This window comes from Anastrepha obliqua, chromosome 2, assembly GCF_027943255.1.
Source record: "Anastrepha obliqua isolate idAnaObli1 chromosome 2, idAnaObli1_1.0, whole genome shotgun sequence".
Classification (NCBI taxonomy): Eukaryota; Metazoa; Arthropoda; class Insecta; order Diptera; family Tephritidae; genus Anastrepha; species Anastrepha obliqua.
This window is the reverse complement of record NC_072893.1, coordinates 87,496,462-87,520,751: the sequence shown is the minus strand read 5'-3', so window position 1 is coordinate 87,520,751 and position 24,290 is coordinate 87,496,462. Positions and strand designations below refer to the sequence as shown.

At 35.5% G+C, this 24,290-nt stretch overlaps 2 protein-coding genes across 2 annotated transcripts in view; both read left to right on the top strand.

Moving 5' to 3' along the window:
- Positions 1 to 24,290, top strand: part of LOC129237587 (serine/threonine-protein kinase S6KL) — a 155,829-nt gene that overhangs the window by 35,506 nt on the left and 96,033 nt on the right. Inside the window, exons 5-7 of the mRNA XM_054872415.1 lie at positions 2,131 to 2,229; positions 2,309 to 2,467; positions 19,162 to 19,250. Of these exons, the coding sequence (XP_054728390.1) occupies positions 2,131 to 2,229; positions 2,309 to 2,467; positions 19,162 to 19,250 (347 nt within the window). The remainder of the gene's footprint in view (positions 1 to 2,130; positions 2,230 to 2,308; positions 2,468 to 19,161; positions 19,251 to 24,290) is intronic.
- On the top strand, positions 2,474 to 6,144 carry LOC129237589 (autophagy-related protein 101). Its single transcript, XM_054872418.1, has one exon. It carries the CDS (start codon positions 3,020 to 3,022, stop codon positions 3,674 to 3,676), a length of 657 nt encoding a protein of 218 aa, XP_054728393.1. The 5' UTR covers positions 2,474 to 3,019; the 3' UTR covers positions 3,677 to 6,144.

Here is a 24,290-nt window from a genome sequence, read left to right as displayed (position 1 = left end):
AGAGGTGTCTTTTGACGTGCATGTTAGGTGGCTCAAGTTCAAGCAGGTGTCTGCATGGGTGGGACCTGCGGTAGCACCCTAGAAAAAACTGCTTCATGAGCAGTTTGTTGTGCCCCTTCATAGGGAGCATCAGTGTCTCGTTATGTAGGTGTTGTAGTGGGGACATCAGAAGGCATCCCCTCGCTGTACGAATGACAATGTTTTGGCATGTCTGAAGCTTCGTCCACGGCGTATCATTAGTTCCAGACGACCAGACAAGCGCAGCGTAATTTAGAACCGGCGGGGCAACTGCTTTGTTCACCAACAACATTTCTGTGGCTTGGCTCCAAGTACAGCCGGCTACCGCGCAGTGAAGGAGAGCAAGTTGTTGAAGGCAACTCCCAAAATTTGGGGTTAACAGTCGATATTGGTGTGTTGTTGACTTTGGCCTTGAGTTGCAGTTTGACCTCTATGGTCCAGGTGGTAAAGAGGGTCGCCGTGGACTTAGGGGGAAAGTTGTAGTGCAAGCGAAAAAGTCAGGTGAGGTAGTCGTTTAATTTGGCGCACAATGCCACTAATATCATTGCCCGACGCCATTATCGTACAGTCGTCGGCGTAAGAGACCAGGGCAGCCGGTTCTACCTTACCGGAATAAAACGGGGTTTTCCCGACCAAGGGCTGCTGCTCAAGTAAACTATTGCTGTCTAGTTTACCCTTCATATGCTTTTTCGTTACTTTGAATGTTCCGATGTCCCGAATCCCAGATTAAGGTAAAGTTATGGTTTTCTTTCAAGATGGTAAGGCTATTCCTACTTTGTTCCACCAGTTTTGAGGTTGTTGAAGCCGAGGCCAATGTCTGGATTGCTGCTTGGCTGTCCGAAAGAATAGCGATATTACCCTTAAAAGATAAATCTGCGATTAGTAACCCACAAACTTCCCCAATTGCCAGTACATCCGCCTGGACACTTCAATTCAATTCAAGAATATACCTATATCTGCTCCAACATCACAATCCATTTTAAAGCCATTTTTATAAACTATACTGTCGAAGTTCTTTAGTGAAAATCCCTTACTCCATTCCTCTTGAGATGGAAAGATAGTGGCAAAATGTGTATTGAATGTTACCGTCGGAACGATATAATAGACTGGCATGACCAGAAGTTTTATTCTACCAGAGACCCGCTTATTTTTGAATGTTTCCTTTCATTCTTCTTCTTCGCTTCTATAAATCTCACCAAAGGTTTTCAATGGCATTTAGGTCGGGTAACTGGCTCGGCCAATCCATACTTTAACATTATTTAATAAAAACCATCCACGTACATCCATACATGCATTGAGGAGTGTTTTGGATCGTTATCTTGCATAAAAAGCCACCGAAATAGTAGCATCACTTCTTGAAGAATGTCCATGTAAATAAATTTGTCCATTTTATTGCTTAAGAGGCAAATAGGCCTTAATCCATACCGATATAAGCATCCCCCAATTCACCGTGCTTGACTTTTTTTTTTTTTTGAACCGCGGTAAGAACTTGTATCCTTTAGGACGGCTGAAATTTCGCTCAGCTTCATTTCTCAATAAATTTATTTTTGTTTCATCGCTTCAAATTCTGTTATACCATTTTTTTCATACCCTCTGGTCGACACCAAAACTTGTGCTCTTGAGAAAAACTTTTCCTCTTCCTTAAATTTGCTTGTTTCAACAGAGGAACTTTACTTACTTTCATTGCTGATACCGTGAAATATATGTACAAGGTGGCGGAAATTAATCATCCAATTTTATTTTTGAATAAGGTTTTTATCAAATAAAAATATAATTTTAAGTGATGGAAATCTTTATTTTGACTTTTACGCGCCTCATTGCTTGCCTGTTTGTATACTGCAGCTGTCTTTCACAAGTGTCAAATATGATTTCAAATATGATTGATATGTGACGCCATTGGAAAAAAGCATAAGCCTTCCGATAGGGTGATTAATTTTGTGCCACCTTGTATAAGTACAAATATATTTTCATTGAGACATTTGATATTTATATTTATTCGATATTATTTAATGAGAAATTATTATTATACGTTTGATCCTTATTATAATTTAAAACATGCATAAATTCTGATATCTTATTTTAGTACTAATCCCTTCAATTTACGTTATCTAGTTTTAGAATATGTGCCGAATGGTGAACTCTTCTCCAAACTGACTCACTTTTCCTTGGATCTTATACGGATATATCTAGCGGAAATCGCCCTGGCAATTGGTAAATCGAACACACTTTTGAACTAAATTGTCTGTGCGATGTCTAATAATTGTGGTATTTTTTACTTTAATCGCTTTAGACTTTTTGCACAATGCTGGTGTAATATACCGTGACGTTAAACCTGAAAACATTTTGCTGACCACCAATTTTCACATCAAATTAACTGATTTCGGACTCAGTAAGTGGCTGCGCTTGGGCGCAACTACGAGAACTATGTGCGGCACTTTCCAATATATGGGTACGATTTAAAAAAATTAAGCAAAAACAATAATAATTCACAGAAAGTGTCCAAACGTTGTTGTATATTGGCACAAGGCCACTATTTAAAAAGTTATAAACTCAAACAAAATACCATTTATAAATCAACCAAAAAGAAAATCGATTTCTGAAAACGCAAATTTGTGCAAAAACAATCAACTAAAAAGAATCTTTGTAAATCAGGCGAACAACAGCACCAACAAACAAAGCAAAAACGATCACTGTGTTCTAAATATCAAAACAAAAGTAACCTTTTGTTTTATTTGAGAAACAAAAAAAAAAAACTCGTATCAATTATTTAAACATCAAAAACTGTACAAATTTTGAATCGTATTCTGAAGTTTTAACATACAATTTAATTTAATTTATTGCCAAAATTATTTAAAGATTACAGTTAGTGGATATTTATTTATTTAAGCGATTTAGATAGTGTTAAAAAGTTAATTTTCATTGTTACGGGATATACAAAAGTGATCATTTTCAACACATACGGGCACCCTTCATATTAGGAAGACATCTTTTTCTGACGAAAATGAACGCTCGCTCACAAGTCTTTGACCTTACGATCGAGGGTCGTCAAGTTGACGAGGCTGTTGCCAGCATTTTTCATACGGTGCTTTTTCATCGCTGCCAAGGAAAGTATTTATACACAGGCGATGCTCAATATTCCATCGGCACAATCGGTTACACTGACGTTGATTGTGATTTCATCGACTTTACCTACGTTTGCTGCACTTCGGATGGTCTATTGCGCTCTGTTAAACGCGCAATTAACGTTTTCAGCGAGAAGCTGCGTTCCAATGAAAGTTGCGGTTCGGGCCAGATTAGTTTGGAGTTTTTCCAGAAAAGGAAATCACGTTGGCTGTTCCAGCAGGAGTGTATACCGTGGGAGGTGTGGACAGTCCATTTAGATTTAGTAAAATACGAAAATGAAGACGAACGGCAAATGAGTAGAGAAAATGTTTCAGACTTACTCACAGAGAAAGTTATATACATAACTGAATTGATGAATCGTTCAGACTATGTGCCCAAGACACCGAGTCAAAGTGAGCTGGATCTCATTTTTGACACCTCGTATCCCGATGTGCAGCCATATCTATTCAAATTCGACTACTCAACTGCAGGCTCACAGACACCATCGGTCACCAATACTGTTAAAAAGATCATCAAGGAAACATTTACGTTGTGACGTGTGGTTCTCGCGAGTGAGTGCAGCCACCGCCAACAACAAGAGCAGCAGCAGTTGCAATTAGAACAGCTAAAAATCGAAAAACTACAACCTGTATGTGCTAAGGATACGATCGTTGTGGCGGATGGAAAGTACTTCAGTGGCGGTACAAGTATTATGATTTCTCAAGTATGCCGAGCGCAGAATAGCACAGCAATCGATGAGGACACAAAACAGCTCAAGTCCACCTATGTAGGTGGTAAACAAAGCGAACGCAAATCAATTTTGGCCATTATGGGTGGATTAATTTTGCTATTTTTGCGTCAACACAATCGCTTGGGCTCATTTTAGTTGCACTTAACTAATTACACAATACAATATGTATACACATGCATAGATAGTTGCTAAACTCAACTTTATTGTTAATTATTTACGGCTAAATTTACTTGCAACGTAAGTGTGTTCCACTCTGCGCATACTAAAGCAAGGAAACCAATGCAAAGAAGGGCTCAGTTTGTTAAATAAAACGAAGGAGAGTTAAAGCAAATAAAATAGAATAAACGATTTTCTAGCGAAACAAATATTTATTATAAACTAACGTAAAAAATAATTTTGAATTCAGAAACATAAGCAAATAAGCATAAATCGTTTATAAATTAATTTAACAACAATCGATTTGAATTTTTAATAACTTTAATTTTTCTTTTGCGGTATTATATGCTATAACATTAGTTTAATGATCTCCAACGATAATTAACCCTCAAATAAGTTTGCATAGATTGAACGCCTATTTGTATATTAAGTAAAATTAGAATGCGGTATAGACAAACTAAGGGCATATTATATAATATGTTTCTTAATACTTGAGCTTGAGGGAAGTTCTTTCGAATATAAATCTAAATATATTTATAATTTACAGCTTTTTGTTTTCTGAAATTTATATCCCAAAAATAACGTCTATTGTCTTTTATTTGCTTTATCTGTACACATTTTGATAAAAACAAAAAAACGTATGCCACCACCAAGAGCTAACCATGCAACTTTCATTAATTTCTTCGTTCATTACTGTTAACGATTTTTTACTTACTTTTTAATAACTTTTTTACGATTAATATTTAACGCATGCAAGCAGTTGGCGGCAAATACGTTATTACAATGCGTAACTGTGTCCCTGTTTTGTCAGAAGCAGGAATGTGCAAAATTTACAATTTTGAGCTAACCTTTGGATAGGCTATGCTATACCAAAACCCGGTATGTACCAGGTGTACAAGGAACCCACGAACAACTTTTTTTATCAGAAATCCAACCGTCTGATTTTAGGAGAGCGAAAACTTCTTACCTACCAACATTTTCATTTTTACTCATTCAGATTGCTGGCATGAAGGAGGCGGTGTTAATAAAAAAAAAGAAAATGAATTCTGATTAAATCTACATTTTCATGTGCTTTTAGTTTTTAATCCCTTGAAAAAACTTTAATTTTTTATCTTGAGAGTTTTACTTTCTTGCTGGTTTGTGGCTTAGTTTGCGTTGTATTGCCAACACGTGGAGAAAAATTAAAAATAAACCTAAGCCTCAAATATTTAAAATTTAACTGAAGCAAATTTGTATGTTTTATTTAAAATCAAAAATTTTATTGGAAATGAAATGCTTGAAGTAATTCAAGTGTGTTCAAATGCGCCTACATTGATTTCCGTTAATGATGAATCATTCTTCTGCCAAAGTTTGGGTTCCAAAGTTGGCATTTTAATTAATTCTTTTTATACTCGCTTGCGTCTTGAATTAACTTTACGTTTCACTAATGAACGGCATGCAATATTATGTATATTTTTTATATTACGTTATGCATTACTATGTTATGTTACTTGAAATTAAGGTATATCGTTTAAGACATACAAAGCGTACCTTCGTTAGAAAATTTGTAACCCTACATTAAGGTGAATTAATTCAAGTTGAATAAGAAGTTAGGCTTATGTTTTATTTCATATGATTTTTGTGATCTGCAAAGATATGAATTTGTGCAAGTGTGTATAGTTTTTATTACTAATTTCGATGTGTCAAACGTGATATCTAAACGATGTTCAACTTGCATAACGAAGCGGTAGTTCGTATTCCTTAAGCAATTCGATAACTCTATGTAACTTGAACATATTTTTCTACTATTCAGTAGTTGTAATACGTGGGCGAATGAGACGTTATTTTTTTTTAAATAATTTTGTTAATTTAATATTTTTTACTTTTTTATAAATCCATAAAATTGGAATATCTGTAAAAGCAAACCTCATTAAAAAGGAAGAAGAAGAAAAGCAACAAAAAGGGAACCATGATAAATATAGCAAATTGAAATGCTGTAAATTTTTTGTTGTAGCAAATGAATTACATATTATCAACTGAACGAACTCACCTGACCCAACGTACATACTATGTAGTTTATTTGTCCACACACACGTTTTTAAACAAATAAATAAATAACTATGAAACATAGAGATGAAGATGTGGTATATATAAGAAGTGTAGATGTGTTTTGAATGTGTAGCATTGATGTTGTTCATTGTTGTGTGATGTGTATGTATTGCATTGATGTACTTGTATAAAAAAAGAGAAATTGAAGAAAGTATGAAAACAGGAGAAAGAAAATGTCAAAAATGATGCTAGAAAATATGATATCAAAAATATGGGACAATTAATCATTTTTTTTTAATAATGATTAATTACTTAATTGTAGTTTCCAAAATTGTTTCTCATCCAAAAGCATATAATAACTCTTTGGATGCGAAAACAAAGATTTAAAAGCAATGTTTTGCAGTTGGAAAAGAATGGCTTCTGCGATGGTCTGAGCCCTCATACGAATCGCTTAAAAAATCGTAATTAAATTGCATACAAATAATTTGCCTTTATTGGGTAAACAAAATTATGTCACTCATATGCGTATGTATGTATATATAAAATTTAGGCTTGTCCCACAAAGTTGGTGAGACACTTACGTTTACAATTTTACACACATTCATATTCATAATCATAAACATTATACACAAAAAAGGTATTTAGAACAACAAAAAGGAAAAATTATTAAAAAAAAAAATCGTTACTGAGAAGGTAATGTTGACGAACGGTTAACTTAGAGTGAGGAGATTGCCTTAAGCACACTCTTAATTATTTATGAACAATTATGTAAGGGCGTATATCCATGTATTAAAAAAACAAAACAAATTTTAGCAATCGAATCATTTTAGCACACACTCCATTAACTAGAAATAAACAGGGATCGGTTGGAGTATTGCTTTATTCATTGAAAGAAGATGTTGCTCAATGAAGCTAATTAAAAAACAAAAGATTACTTTTTTTTGTTTAAATGCATGAAAATTACAAAGAGTGGGCAAAAAATGCTATGAAAGTTTGTTAAACTTTTCGTTTCATGCTGACGGAATTATTCTAATTTCATTATTTTAAATCAAAAGAAAAATATGTTAGCACCTGTTTTTTAATTCTATGTATTATTGATTAAATTCATCATTTCGAGTTTACAAAAATCATTTCTAAGCAATGAAATACAATATATAAGCACTCTTTTTAAATTATATTATTGATTAAATTCACCATTTCGAGTTTACAAAAATCATTTCTAAGCAATGAAATGCAATTTTACAGTTTTCGCTACTCATTGTCCTTAAACGGTACTAAAAAACGTGCTGATAATATTTCAAGGGTTATAAAAAATATACTATAAATGACGGGTATTTCACAAGTAACACCTAGATGTCGGTAGTGAATAATTCGTTGACGGTACCCTTTTTTATGTCATCCTTGACATTAGTCAAGTAGACTATACAGATGCACAGTTTTTTTTTTTACTTGACTCAATAGCTACAACCTCTGTGTACAACTTGTATGCAGTGTTTTTACGCTAATTCGTTAATAAAACATTTAACAAAGTCTCTGAAGATCTAAATTCAATCCCTTGAAGTAATAGTGTATATGCGTAATTTCGGTCGATTATTAGCGTACTAAAATGAAATCCACTTTTTTTCGTTTTTGCATTACTTATAAAAGATGGTCCCTGAGCACAAAACCACGCCCACATTTACAGACAGACAAATTGTAATATATTTTATACTTGCTAGTGTATATTAAACTATTAAGCAGCACTTTATGTGTACTATATGCTACCTTACATCAGAATAAAATAAGGCAGTACCATTGATTTTAGTCAAACCTTTACCACTGGCCGCCACCACGACCCACATACATACAACATATATACATATATTTTTATGACTACACGTATAAAGTAAACTTAACAAAATTTTATGTATTTACAAGCACGAAATAGTAATTTATTTGAACTTAACGGAAGTGTTATCAATATGTGCATACCCGGAGAAAAATGCAAAAACAATTAAAAGAGCCGATTATAAAAAAAGAAAAGAAAAATTATAATATAAAAACAATGAGAAATGCATTTCTGTTTTGTAATCTACATCACTTAACGGCAAGCTCCAACTACACATATGTAAGTAATACACAAAACTACACTTTTAAAAGATAACTACAAAAAAGTAACTACACAACAACTTAAAAACTACGTAATACCCAATATTTACTATTTAAATAACGCATACATATAAGTAAAATACATATATATGATGATACGATAAATGCTAACCATTGGTTAATTGATCGATGGACAATTAGTGTATTTTCTGTAGTTTGTATTGTAGTGAACCAACTTACGAAAAGCTTTGTTAAAAAAAGTGATTTAAGATAATCGGAGAACTCCACACTTATTGCTATTATTTAGTGCAACAACGATTGACCCATAAACATCGGCTAGCCGAAAGCAGTGAGGAAATAAAATGAATACAAAAAAATCCCCAAATTCTAAATAAGTGATTAATTGACACTCCTACTCGCACTATGGTATGTAAATGTACGTGCATACATTTGTGTGCATATACTCGTATAATAATGTGTGTATATTACGCTAAGTATGAAGGAAGAAGCATTGCATTCTTGTTGAAAATCAAAATGAATATAATAACGTGGAAAACTATTATATAACATGTATCCATCCGCCATTATATTATTAGTCAGTAGTGAAATCTGAAAATATTTCTTAAAATTTTGTGTAATATTTAATTTTTTATAATTCAACCAACTGCGTATCACAAACTATTATTTTAAATTATCATTATATATTATATATATGTACATGTGAAAGCATTGAAAATAAGAGCCTGTCTCAACGCAAAAAGGTTCATTTTTTAGTGGAAATAAGGAGTTAGAAAATAAACTTATTGTAAACTATCTGAGTTTGCCACCATCAGTAATAATTGATACGACAACAAAAAAAGAATTGTGATTCATACATAAAGTAGTTAACTTTAAGCTATTAATTAACACTTCTAAGCATACCTGTATTCGAAGATGCAAATGCAAATGCATATACATATATGTGTATGTATGTATGTAGATATGTACATATATACATATTTACATGTGACACACTTGATTATGATGTTGAAGCTTAATACGAAGCTGAGAGCATACGTGCAAAATAAACGTTAAATGTTTATTAAGCAGACATACAAAACATGCAACATTTACTTTAATATAGATTTGACACCTTTTTCTTGTAATTTTACTATCTACTGTATTTTTTAGGTACAAATAAATTTGAACTTTTACGATATCTAAAGTTTTTTAAATTAAAAAGAAAAGTATAAGATATGGAAAAGCAGAAATTGAAGTACACTTTGCAACACGAGTAATGATGATAATGCTTCTTGTGCATAATATCTTCAATTCACCATGATTCATATAATATTTATTATAAAATAAACAATAATTATGTAGTAATTTAATGATAATGACTAAAATAACAATAATGGTGTTTATGAAGATTTCTACCATATACATACATACATATTTAAATATTATTCAATTAGTTGTAGCAATGAATCTAAAATAATTGTATATTTAGTTGAGTATGCCCAATGAATGCAAAAACCACAAAATAACAAAAAAGAAAAAAAAAAACATACAAGAAATGAAAAATGAAATGTGTAAATATATTAAGTAAACAGAATTTTTAAAAAATATTAAATAATTGCATTGTTATTTATTCGGACTATTTAGTGCATATTGCTCAACGTTGGTTCGACATTCCTTCACCCACCGTTGTCGTCTGTCTGTTTGTTCGTCTGTTTCTTCTGATTTGATTGCACATAAATTTGCGATTTTCTTTTATTTGTTCATAATAAACAATTTTTTTTTTGAATACGGATTAAATTTTGGAAATCTCAATTCCAGATGACCCTACTTTGCAGTTGCTGCTACTCAGCTATAACTGGCTGAAAAAATTGGCCTAGTGTTAATATTAGTTGGGCGAAAAGAAATCCATTATTTTCTCGGTAGACAGCTGTAGGGGCTGATATCTCGTAAAGTGTCAATCAAAAAAATGTCAAGGGGATATTTCACACTAAAAAAATGCGTTTGCTGTTGATTGTTTGTGCCATTCAGTTTTGAGTTACAGGGTGTTAGCGATGGAAGTCAACAAAGAGAAAAGTCGGTACATTTCACAGTTTTTCTTTGATAAAGGCGAAAATGCAAGCCAGACCGCTGAAATTGTGAATGGTGTTTATGGTGCCGATACTGTAACAGCTAATTAGTGCAATTTTGGCTTCGTCGATAGCGTTCAGGCATTTTTGATGTTAAAGAAAATGTCGATAAGATCAAAGAAATGATCCAAGTTTGCCGGCGTGTTAGTTGTCGTAACGTCGCCCAGGAGCTTAAAATCGCCCATAAAACAGTTTTAAACCATTTGCGCAAAAATTTACGCAAACATAATGAATTTGTTTTTCCCCAAACTAATATAAGGCCAAGTGATATAGGGATTTATGTGAAATTTCATAGACATAGTCATATTTATAACTAAGGAACGGCATCATACTTACCTTATAAAGGGTCTTTCAAAAATGACGTCAGTGATGAATAGTTCCTAGACGGTACCTCGTTTTATGCCATCTTTGACATTTGTCAAGTACAGATGTACAATTTTACACGATAGAATAGCGCGTTAAAATTATTGAGTCTTGAATGGCCGATCTTTAAAAACAACATATCGCAAAATTCGTGATTTTTTCGGGGGAAATAATCATCCGAATGAGTTAACAATTTAAAGGTTGATGAAAAAATTCCAAGAAAATGGTTCTGTCGAGCATAGAATATTGCTGCTGTAGCGCGAAGTGTTGCTGAACAATATTCAACATCGATACCTTGACGTTCTTAACAATTAGGTATTTGTGAATCGATAGTTTGGTGGGTTTTACCTGCAGACGTGTTCATGGTGGGCATTTAAATTATGTCGTTGTCACATTTGAAACCTCTTAAAAAGTTCTTAGTACTGTGGAAATCAGGGATCTTCTAAAATTTTTGAAAAGTTCACATTGCTTTTAGGAGCGATAAGTGCCCCAGACAACAGCACATTGGGCTACGATCCTGAGTGTGTCCCAAATTATCAAACACCAGTGGCCGAGTGACTCAATTTAAAGGTAATTTGTCTGTTAGTCATCCCAGTGATTTTGAGGGCATGGACCGGAGCGATTGCTTCGTGTGCTAGTAGTTTTCATTTTCCCATTATGCATTTTTGTAAGAATTTAAGGCGTATTGAATGATTTAATAGCTGAATAAAATCAACATTTTAATATGAAACGTAATGTAAATTTCATGGATTTTATACCCAATACAACAGCATTCATCTCCTAACGAGATGACTGAGTCATTTCGCCCTAATGTAATATGAGTTCTTGTTCATTGTAACATCGAGAGGAATTGTAGGGCCGATGTACTAGCGAGTCTCGGCATCTATGAGAATATTGAAATTGTTATTGGTATACCCGCGGCGGCCGCCGTAGCCGAATGGGTTGGTGCGTGACTACCATTCGGAATTCACAGAGAGAATGTTGGTTCGAATCTCGGTGAAACACCAAAATTAAGAAAAAACATTTTTCTAATGACGGTCGCCCCTCGGCAGGCAATAGCAAACCTCCGAGTATCTTTCTGCCATGAAAAAGCTCCTCATAAAATATCTGTCGTTCGAAATCGGCTTGAGATTGTAGGTCCCTCCGTTTGTGGAACAACAAATCCAAAAAGGGTGTACGCGCCAATTATATACGAGTATATATATGTATATTGGTATACCCGTACTAACATGTAAGCTACTTCTTTTTGAGACATTTTTAAGAAAATCTAATGAAAAATGGTTAACGAACCCACCTGATTCTTAATGCTAAACGCACAGCTTTCCACCTAAGCCAAAATAAGCAAAGCTTTAGCACACTGATTTCCTTTATAACGGATTAATGGCTAAAGGCACACACACGCCCGCATCCATGACTTCTGCAGAAGCTGTCTAAGAAGAGGAGTAAGAGACGATTTTATACCGTCTGCGCAACTGTCCTGCTCTTTCAAGACATTGACTCGCCACTATAATTATAGGTAGACAATTGTTCAATTGCCACAGTAGAAATCAGAGATTTTCTAAAATTTTTAAAAGTTCATACTGGTTTAAGAGAGATAAGGACAAGTTTCTCATGTGGCATCACAATGTGCCATGAGCGTGAACGTATCCTATATCAAAGTAGAGTTGCCATACCATAACGCTTAACTATAACGATATTTATATTATCAATTATTGGTGCCATAGCCATACGCAGCTGATATACTATCACATTTGGTTATGACTACGGAATTATGGCATGCCACCTCTAATCGATTACAGTCTTATGTCATCTCTAATTTGGGTTTTACACATTTGACGCCACAGAAATGGCTGCTTTTAATTGAGTTTCGCTACAAAACTAGCTTCCAAACTTCAAGAGCAAAAACAAAGCACCGTAAAAAATGTGTGAAAATTAGGGGTGGGACTATTCGAATAAAAATTATTCGAATAATAAAATCTTTTATTCGAGAGGTATTCGTAATTCGAATAATATTTATTCGAATTTTTTATTCGTTTATTCGAATAATGCTATTCGAATACCTCACTATTCGAATACCTTACTATTCGAATACCTTACTATTCGAATACCTTACTATTCGAATACCTTATTATTCGAATACATCACTATTCGAATACTTCACTATTCGAATATTTTTGGTAAATATTTATTTAGATTAGCGGACTACTAATCGGTTTATGTACACGTGCATGCACCATGAGAAGGGCCAATGTAATTTTTATATTTTTAAAAGCATTTTCTCCCTGATGTAAATGAATATATAGTGAGGTATTCGAATAGTAAGGTATTCGAATAGTAAGGTATTCGAATAGTGAGGTATTCGAATAGTAAGGTATTCGAATAGTGAGGTATTCGAATAGTAAGGTATTCGAATAATGAACTATTCGAATTATTTGAAACGAATAGTATTATTCGTTTTATTCGAATAATGTTTATTCGAATATTATTCGAAAATAATCCCACCCCTAGTGAAAATAATACAAATTTAAGAATCAATTTACTTTTGCTCGGTATGACCACCTTTTGCAGTCAAGAAACGAATCGCAAGCTGCCGAATGTTACTTGTAGGTATTTTTGATCCACTTGCGGTCAAGGCTTTTTTCAGCGCCTTGAGACTGGTGAATTTTTTAGTTGGGACCTTGCTCTCCAAAATGGCCCAAAGAGAATAATCCATCAAATTCGCGTCTGGTGAATTTGAGAGCCATCATGTGGACGTTATGAAGTTCTGAACGTTGTTTTTTAGCCTTTCTTTGTTCACTCACGTCTTGTGAGATGGTGCCGAGTCCTGTTGAAAGATCCATGGTCTGCCACCGAAATTTTTGTCTGCCACGGCATCAAAGCAACCTCCAGAATATTTCACATTTACCCATCCGCAATTGCAGCGGCCCAAATCATTACCTGGTGGTCAATCGATGACTCAGATTCCCGTATGAACGGTCGGTAAAACAAACCCTATCGTTTTGGCAGTTTATGAATTACTCAATTTAAAAATTTTTCTTGTTAGAAAACACAATGTTCGGAAATTGACCGCTTTTGGCCAAGCTAAGCATACTCCTTCGCTCTCTCAAGTCTTTTGGATCTTGTAAGGCTTGACTTTGAGATCATTTTTCAGTATGCGGCGGATGCTATGGTCAGATATTTTCAGTTCTGTCCTTATTTGATTGGCACTTAGTCTGGAATTTCGCTCAAGTCGCTTTTTTCCTTTTTGAACTATTTCACGTGACTTTGTAGTCTTTTGATGACGAGCTCCATGACGTTTTGCGATGCTACCAGTATCATTGTAACGAGTAATGATGTGATAACAAAAACTACTTTTTAAAAATATATATATTTATATATATATATATGGGCCGTGACGTGGTTAGGACCCTAGGTTAGGCCACTAGACGTGGTTAGGACCCTACGTTGTGCCAAACAATAGAATAAGTACAAAAGGGACCTAAAGCATTAAGTTATAAAGGGTGTTTTTTTTAGAGGCTAGGTTTTCAAGTTGGCACTACTTTTTTCGTAGATGGTCTTTTTGACAGCTGTCACTTGATTTATGCTCAGTTTGGTTTGCCATTTTATAATGAATAGACTTACACCTGAACAACGTTTGCAAATCGTGCAAATTTAATACGAAAATAATGGTTCGGTTGGCGCGACGCATCGAAGAAAATTTTGTTCAGCGATGAAGCTCACTTTTGGTTGAATGGGTATGTCAATAAGCAAAATTGTCGCATTTGGAGTGAACATAATCCACAAGCCATTGTTGAGACGCCGTTACATCCTCAAAAAGTCACTGTTTGGTGTGCTCTATGGGCAGAGGGAATCATTGGTCCATATTTCTTTAAAAATGAAGCCGGCCATAATGTTACAGTCAATGGAGAGCGGTATAGAGCCATGATTAATGACTTTTTCGTGCCTGAATTGGACGATGCTGATGTGGACGACCTTTGGTTCCAACAAGACGGCGCTACATGCCATACAGCCAACGCAACAATCGATTTATTGAAGGAAACTGTTGGTGAGCGCATTATCTCGCGACGTGGACCTGTGGCGTGGCCTCCAAGATCGTGCGATATAACACCGCTGGACTATTTCTTGTGGGGCTATGTGAAGTCGCTTGTCTACGCAGATAAGCCCGAGACGATTGACGTCTTGGACGAGAATATTCGGCGCGTCATTGCTGACATACGGCCCCAATTGCTGCAAAAAGTGGTCGAAAACTGGGCCTCTCGGCTGGAATTTATTCGAGCCAGCCGCGGCGGCCACTTGCCCGAAATCATTTTTAAAACATAATGGCAAACCCTTATCTTTATAATAAAGCTAAATTCTTGGCCATAACATTAAATTATATACGTTTTATTTCATCTTGAAAACCTAACCTCTAAAAAAACACGCTTTATTTTACCGTTTTCCAGAAGTTTACATCTTTAGCTATTCAGTGGCAAATGTCATGTTTTACAGGCTAAATAAATAAAAAGAGGGCATAGAAAATAATCTAAAGCAGTTGCTTTAATTTGCATTTCCTTATACATTGTACAAACCCAATACAGGGTGTCCGGTGCCTGAATTAAGAATTAAAATTATAATAGAATCATTAATAATAAAAGTTTAGAAAGAAGACTTTATTTTTTTTTAATTATTTTCCCTAACCGTTTCACCGTTGCATCGGATACACTTATAAATTCTAGCCTTCGTACTCCGTGCAACTCGCTAGAGACGTGATGCCATTAATCTCGCGGATGATACTTTCTTTTTGTGCTGAGATGGTCGTTGGGCTTGTTTCATAAACTTTACTTTTGAGGCATCTCCCAGAAAAAAATCCACAGAGGTAAAATCGGATGACCTGGGTGGCCAGGATATGCTATTGAAACGGGTTATCAATTTATTAGCGTAGAAATGACGCAGTGTCCCCATGGCCCCTCTGACCGTGAGCGGCATGCGTGTGCACTCAAGGAAGGATATTCTCTCATTTTTGATAGAAAATAATTGTTTGGCATGTACCGATAATAGATACCGGCCCTTGCCCCCCGACGATTTTCATAAAAATAAGATCCAATTATTCCACTGCTTGACAATGCACACCAATCGGTCATTTACCGAATGTGAAGGAATATTTTAATAGTGGGTTTTATCATTCAGAGACCAATAACGCCAATATAACTTATTTACACTTCCGTGTAAATGAGAATGGGCTTTACCACTCCAAAAGAGTGTTTATGTACCAAAAAGTGTTTACCGCACGAAATCGCTCCAATAAGGCTTAAGCGCTTGTGCGATTTGAACTTTGGGGGTGAAGTCTAAGATTCTCCCGAAATATTTCATGCACAATGGTTTTTGGAAGCCCAGGACATCGCACGGGCTGACGCGGATTATCGTGCAAATTTGTAGTGACAAGTTCAATAGATATTTTCATTTGTTATCGATATCCCGCTGGAATCAGACAACCACATTTTAAAGCAAAAAGTTGTGGAGTAGTTGATTTTGATTACTGTGATTAAATGCTCATTTTCAACATGATTCTCGAATTTTGCTCATAGGTATATCAGAGATTTTTTGATTAAAATGGTTTGAAACACAGGGTCCGTGTACGGTTATTAGAGTGTCAGTTTCTTTTTTTTAGGTGTTAGGTTTCCGGCTATTAAAGCTGTCCGCAATGAGACTGTCCTTTTATAAGGCTCCTAAAATTGGGATGTTCAGGAATTAAATACGATATATTCTCACCTCTTTATATGCATTCATACTCCAGATAATCATTTTTCTAATTGAACCAAACTTCGTTGGAAACATAAATAAATAACTTCGAGTCGAAATAACGTAAAACAGTCTGTAAATGAAGTATTTGATTAGGTTAGGAATAATTGCCCAAATGTTGGCCCGTGTACTATGAAAGGAAAAAGAAAGAAAGAACAAGATAGGGAAGAGAGGGTTGTGTTTAAGGATTATGGAGAAGACGGAACGATGACTGTCTACGGGTGGGTTAATCGCTTCATACTACTGATGAAATTCATTAGGTGTGTGATATCTAAGCTTATTATATCCGCAGATGTATCAAAAAAGTGTGTGCCCAGATGTCTAAATCTCCGTCCAGCAAGAGAACGACAGCCAAGGAGAAGGTGCTGAAATGATTCTACCTCATCCTTCAGACAGCTACTGCAGAGAGTACTTGGAAAACACTGATGGGGAGATCCGCCAAACCTTCCGTCCTACTTCGAGCCATTTGTGAACATGTTTACCATGCCCTGCCCTACCTTTAGGGAATATGAATGCAAACTGTCCCGCATTGTTCAGTCACTACGCGGATGAACTCAAAATTTCCTGTGAAGTATTAAAACGAAATTATTTTTTTGTGAAAGGCCCATATATTGGATTATGTATGGAATATGCTGCGGCTTCGCCCGGTGACATTGACTTAACTTTCTATGACGTAATGCAAAGATCCGGCTGAATTTGAGCAATGGCCTGGGTAATGTTGACCTTGCAGACATCAGTCGATTGCGGTTTTTTACGAATTTAGAAAACCCACACGAAAAAGTCTACCAATGATTTGACATAATGAAGAGCTGATTTAGAAGACACACGATTTGATTGTCACAGGTTGTCAAAATCCATATGTCTTATTAGATATTGAGTATTAAACCTTTATTCCAGCAAATATTTCTCTATTTTGGCTTCAAATATAGTTTACTATTTATTAAGATTTAAAGTATTTCTACTTATTTCCAACTTGAGCTCCATAACCGTACAAAGGTATGATTTTGGGGTTCGCATGATGGTTTCCACCGTATTCACATTGGTATTATATGCTGGCCAATACAAGAGAGAAATCTGGTGTTTAAAAAACAACTCCAGCAATGTCCTTGGAAAAATATTTGTCAGAGAAAGAAAAAATTAATTTTTTTTATAAAAAATCGCAAAATAGGAAGAAAAAAGATTTGATGTCAAAAAACCGACAAAAAGTAGTCAAAAATTGTCAAAGAAACGAATTGAGACTATTAGACTCGAATCACCCAAAAATAAACTCAATGCTACTGAATTACAAGGTGCTCTATATATTACTATTATTTTTAATCATACCCTATGATCAGAAAGTACCGGGAATGTTTGAATAAAACAAAACAGAGTTAAATTTCAGGCAAATTTATTTTATCTCCTTCAAAATATGACCCGTCTGAAGCAACACACATGTGCCAACGTTTAACCCAGTCGACGAAGGATGGCCTTAAGCTCCTTCGTCCAGCTTATCCTGCTGGAAGGCATAACCATTGTCCATTTTTTCTTCCATAAAAGTGTTAAACCATCTTTTAACATTTCGTTGTGAATTACCGAGGTCATTTTTGGGAGAATAATACATATATGAGCCTTTCCAATTGCAGAGAACGTCGCCCATACCGTAACGCTCCCACCTTCAAAATTTCTTTTCAACGTCTGAATATTATTACCTGGAACATCATACCATCATAGAGTCAGGACTGTCTAAATTAAATGGAAATCCATTTTTTTCGGTGTATTAATTGATTTATTCGAAAGTTTCTGTCCAAGTTTCCATGTGAACGAGCTGTCACTATTAAAATAACATACCTTACGATCAAAAAGTACTGGGAATGTTTAAACGAACCGCGCATGTGGGAACCGGTCCATATTTTTTTTAATGTTGTTGGACTGTAAGACACACATCTGTCATACTTTAGTGTTTTGAAGCGTTTGAGAGATGCTGTACGTCGCAAACGACCGGAAATGTGGGCAAACAATTCTTGGATTTTGCATGATGATAACCGAGCCCAAATTGTGCTGGATTATTTGATCAAACACCAAGTCAATACCATCGTGCAGGCACCGTATTCACATGATATGGTCCCGTGCGACTTCTTTTTATTTCCCAAGTTGGTAGAGGAGATCAAAGAGAATGCGACGAAGGAGCTTCAGGCCATCCCTTTGTCGGCCTATCAGGAGTGCATGGAGGACTGGGTTAAACGTTGGCATATGTGTGTTGCTTCAGACGGGTTATATTTTGAAGGAGATAAAATAAATTTGCCTGAAATTTAACTCTGTTTTGTTTTATTCAAACATTCCCAGTACTTTCTGATCATAGGGCATGATTAAAAATAATAATAATATATAGAGCACCCTGTAATTCAGTAGCATTGAGTTTATTTTTGGTTGATTCGAGTCTAATAGTCTCAATTCGTTTCTTTGACAATTTTTGACTACTTTTTGTGGGCTTTTTGACATCAAATCTTTCTTTCTTCCTATTTTGCAATTTTTTATAAAAAAAAATTAATTTTTTCTTTCTCTGACAAATATTTTTTTTAAGGATTTCTTTTTACCCTCTGGAAAAATTTAAAGAAAACACTAATGCAGTTTGAAATATTAAAAAAATTTTACTAATTTTAAAATGTGAAGCAAAGTCGTGGTGCTGCGTTGGAAGAAATATTTTCCACCATAGTTATACGTCTGTCTAACAAATTTTTTATTTTGTATTTGTGTTTTTTTTTTCATTGCCAGCTCCCGAAGTATTGCGTGGTGAGCCCTACGGTCATGCTGTCGATTGGTGGTCACTGGGAATGCTTGCCTGCCAGATGCTCATTCAAACGGTAAGTTCTCATTGCAATAGTCATAAGATTCAATAAATTTTTTTGTTTTTTTTTAAATGTCTTAAATATTTGTTAATTTTTTCTTAATATTATGCAATATGCGCTAACTATTTTTACGAAATGTAAACATAAATAATTTTCTTATTGACATCGAGGAAAAGGTTTCTATTCATTTATGTACATTAGGATTGATTCTTTAAAATTAAAGTATAAAGAAACCAACTCTTCCGAAAAACTTTCCCAGGGAGTTGTTCATTTTATCTTTTGGAAAACTATTCAATATATCTGTTGGTTGAGTAGTTGCTCAGTTGTTGTAGTTGAGAAAGAAACTTTTTTTAAATATTTTAAATTTTGAATCATTAACATTTTTATTACCCTTGATCGACCTGATTTTTTTTTTTTGGTTTGCGAATGTTCATTATTTTTGTATAAACAAGTATAGCTCATTGTCAAATAAAAACCATATAAATCCAATTTTCAAATTTTATGCATAAGTTAGAAAACCCCACAAACTTTTCATACCAAATCCACGGTTTTTATTTAGAATTTCTAGAAAGATTTTTCGTATGCAGTTTTAGAGCTTATTTAATTTTAGGCATAAATACATTTTTGCTTTTGAATTGAATGTTAACTAAATAAAATAAAAATAAAAAAATATTTTGAGTGATGGAAATCTTTATTTTGACCTTTACACACTCCATTGCTTGTCGGTTTGTATACTGCTCCTCGCGGGAGCATAGACTCAGTATTGCGTTGGTTTCGATAATCTACATGTTTTGATTTCTGACAGGGTAGGTGAGCCACGCAGGCAGGCAGGCTAGGTACCAGTCCTAAATAGTGGGAATGCCCACCTGTCGTTGCTTAGGAACAACGCCTTGGAGCGCCATCTGTGTTTCATTTTTTCTAGCAGAAGGATCGCACAGGTGGTTGAGGATTTCGCACAAAGATTATAAATCTTCCGTTGGCTGATTAATTTTGCGCCACTTAGTAGAAATGCACGAGAAATTTGCTTCAAAAATTTTAGTTTTATGAAGAAATCCATCATTTTAATACTAAGGTGTTGTACCTTCAGTAGCTGTTTTAAATTCACTGCCACCGAAATGTCATTGACTGGCGCGGTGCCTAAAATATTCTTCAAAAAAAAAAAATAGATATGTATAGATATATGTATGTATACAGCAGAGCAGAGCAGGCAGCAGAGCTTTTATGTACAGACGCAACAATTAACTGCGCAATAAACTTCTACGTGGTTAGCCAAGCGGCTATAAAAGCGATAAAATCATATTGTGTATCATTCAAAAATGTCCATGAATGCAAGGAAGCAATCAGCAAGCTCGCTCGTAACTGCAGGCTTTGTGTTTATTGGGTTCCTGGCTGTAACGGCATAGAGGGACACTAGGTGAGGATCAAATAAGTCAGATACTTAAACTCCTGCGCACAATTCAAAAATAACTAGAGGAACGCATGCTAAGAAAGGCAAAAGATGGTTTAGCTTAACCAATTGCAAAGTTGCCAGGATCATGTGTAAATACGCATATGATGACAAGTACACTAAATCGGTTACATCGTTCGATAGAAGAAAGCTAGATTATGCTACCTGAGTGCTCACAGCTTTGAAAGGCTAGAATCTATCCCTGAACTGGAGCTCGAGCGACTGCTAAAATTCGCGAACAGTACGCGTATCTTGAGTGATGCATATTTTGGCTAAATAAAGGGTGTTTTTTTTAGAGGTTAGGTTTTCAAGTTGGCACTACTTTTTTCGTAGATGGTCTTTTTGACAGCTGTCACTTGATTTATGCTCAGTTTGGTTTGCCATTTCATAATGAATAGACTTACACCTGAACAACGTTTGCAAATCGTGCAAATTTATTACGAAAATAATGGTTCGGTTCGCGCGACGCATCGAAGAAAATTTTGTTCAGCGATGAAGCTCACTTTTGGTTGAATGGGTATGTCAATAAGCAAAATTGTCGCATTTGGAGTGAACATAATCCACAAGCCATTGCTGAGACGCTGTTACATCCTCTAAAAGTCACTGTTTGGTGTGCTCTATGGGCAGAGGGAATCATTGGTCCATATTTCTTTAAAAATGAAGCCGGCCATAATGTTACAGTCAATGGAGAGCGCTATAGAGCCATGATTAATGACTTTTTCGTGCCTGAATTGGACGATGTTGATGTGGACGACCTTTGGTTCCAACAAAACGCGCTACATGCCATACAGCCAACGCAACAATCGATTTATTGAAGGAAACTTTTGGTGAGCGCATTATCTCGCGCCGTGGACCTGTGGCATGGCCTCCAAGATCGTGCGATATAACACCGCTGGACTATTTCTTGTGGGGCTATGTGAAGTCGCTTGTCTACGCAGATAAGCCCGAGACGATTGACGTCTTGGAAGAGAATATTCGGCGCGTTATTGCTGACATACGGCCCCAATTGCTGCAAAAAGTGGTAGAAAATTGGGCCTCTCGGCTGGAATTTATTCGAGCCAGCCGCGGCGGCCAATTGCCCGAAATCATTTTTAAAACATAATGGCAAACCCTTATCTTTATAATAAAGCTAAATTCTTGGCCATAACATTAAATTATATACGTTTTATTTCATCTTGAAAACCTAACCTCTAAAAAAACACCCTTTATATGTTTATCCAGCTGAAAAGCTTGCTCATCACGTTGGATTTATGGAGTGCTGTTAACGAGCGAGATCAGGGAAAAGGTTCTGACTGGTATGTGACAGGACGGCTCATGCAATTACCCGCGGGGCGTTAAGCAAAATGAAATCGATTCACATTAAAAACTTTAACTTACAAAATAGACACAGCCTGCTGAAAGGTTAATTTGTTTGAAAACAAATTTAAAGTACCAAAATTTTATATTTTTGGTTCGATTGAATAAAATTTTGTTTGTAAATTTGAAAAACATGTAAATCTAAAGTTGTTGGCAAATGGGTTAATGCACTGACAAAGCTCTTGACAAATAAACGTGTCCAAAGAAAATATGTTATATACTGATTTCACTTTGTTTAAGAAAGAAAGATATTAATGCAGGGGTCCCGCAAGGCAGTGTACTCGGGCCAGTTTTGTATCTCTTGTATACTAACGATATACCCACATGCAGCAATACAACAACTGCAACATTTGCCGATGATACTGCAGTATTAGCAACTGATGGAAAACACTTAGAAGCAATTCAGAAGTTACAAGTCAGTAAATGCAATTCAAAATTGGACCAAAAAATGGCGTGTCAAGTTAAACGAAACCAAGTCTGTGCATGTTCACTTCACTAATAGAAATATAAATTATAAACCAATATTTATCAATAATACGGCAATACCGCATGCAAATACGGCAAAATATCTAGGAATGACCTTAGATGCTAAACTGAGATGGAAAGCACATGTCAAGAAAAAACACGATTAGTTAATTCTTAAATACAAGAAAAGGCTAGAATTTAGTATAATGCCGATCGCTTTGGAAAAAACGGTAAAAAGGGGGTGATAGAGGGGTGTATCCCCATCTTAAAACTGAAAACAGAACCTGCGGAGGCTTATAGTTTTTAAGTAATTTAATGTTAAAGTTCTATAATTTAGCGAAAAGTTGGTGTTGCCATACACCTGAAATGAAAACGAAGTTCGCACGCAGGGATGTTCAGTGGAAGGTTCATTGTAAAACTGCAGTATTTTTTGCTGTAATTTAAAGTTGAGAAATGAATTTGAAAATAAAAACATACAACTCATTTAAACTTAAAAACAATGATATTAAGCGTATCACAAAAAATAATAAAGTAATTAAAATTAAATTAAATTAATTAACACAGTATTTTTGCGTGGAACTCTTTATCGCGTAGGCGGCCTTCGGCCGCGCTTCATAAAAATAACCCTCATCAGTCCAACTCCGGCTACGCAATCCACAGTATTTTTGCATAGAACTCCTTTTCGCGTGGGCGGCCTTCGGCCGCACTTCAAAAAAATAACCCTCATCAGTCCAACTCCGGCTACGCAATCCACAGTATTTTTGCGTAGAACTCCTTTTCGCGTGGGCGGCCTTCGGCCGCACTTCAAAAAAATAACCCTCATCAGTCCAACTCCGGCTACGCAATCCACAGTATTTTTGCGTAGAACTCCTTTTCGCGTGTGCGGCCTTCGGCCGCGCTTCAAAAAAATAACCCTCATCAGTCCAACTCCGGCTACGCAATCCACAGTATTTTTGCGTAGAACTTCTTTTCGCGTGGGCGGCCTTCGGCCGCGCTTCAAAAAAATAACCCTCATCAGTCCAACTCCGGCTACGCAATCCACAGTATTTTTGCGTAGAACTCCTTTTCGCGTGGGCGGCCTTCGGCCGCACTTCAAAAAAATAACCCTCATCAGTCCAACTCCGGCTACGCAATCCACAGTATTTTTGCGTAGAACTCCTTTTCGCGTGGGCGGCCTTCGGCCGCACTTCAAAAAAATAACCCTCATCAGTCCAACTCCGGCTACGCAATCCACAGTATTTTTGCGTAAAACTCCTTTCCGTGTTAAAACCATTGAACCCAAAATTAAAACGTCATATGCGTGTATGTAGTAAGCAGGCACAATAACCCCCATTCCCATCATTAACACTAAACTCAAGTACTTAATTTTTGTTTTCATTTGCAGGCATCCGGCAACACCATACTCTTGTAATTCCAATCTTCTTCTTGTTCGCGCTTAAAATTGGAATGTGATTGCATAGGCAAATGAATTTGCATTTAATTTTAATAGATATAATTGGAATATTAGCATAAAAATCGGTACAACCACGCGTGTGAGTGTATATTTGGTGATTTATAGTGAAATGTTAAAAAATATAGAGTGTAATGTGGCAAATTATACTGATGTTCCCAAGGGCATTTTGAATGTAAATAATCAAAAAATTATTATTTCCCGATTAATTTAAAGTTATAAAGAGTGTTCCTTAACACCTCACTAACATCTCCACCAAGTTTCATTAAAAAAAACATTATAGTTTGCCAGAAATTCCAAGATCGGCATTGTTCTAAATTCCAGCCCAAGAAAATGT

Coding starts and splice junctions, on each gene's coding strand:
- LOC129237589 (XM_054872418.1), top strand. CDS start 3,020: ATGAACGCTCGCTCACAAGTCTTTGACCTTACGATCGAGGGTCGTCAA.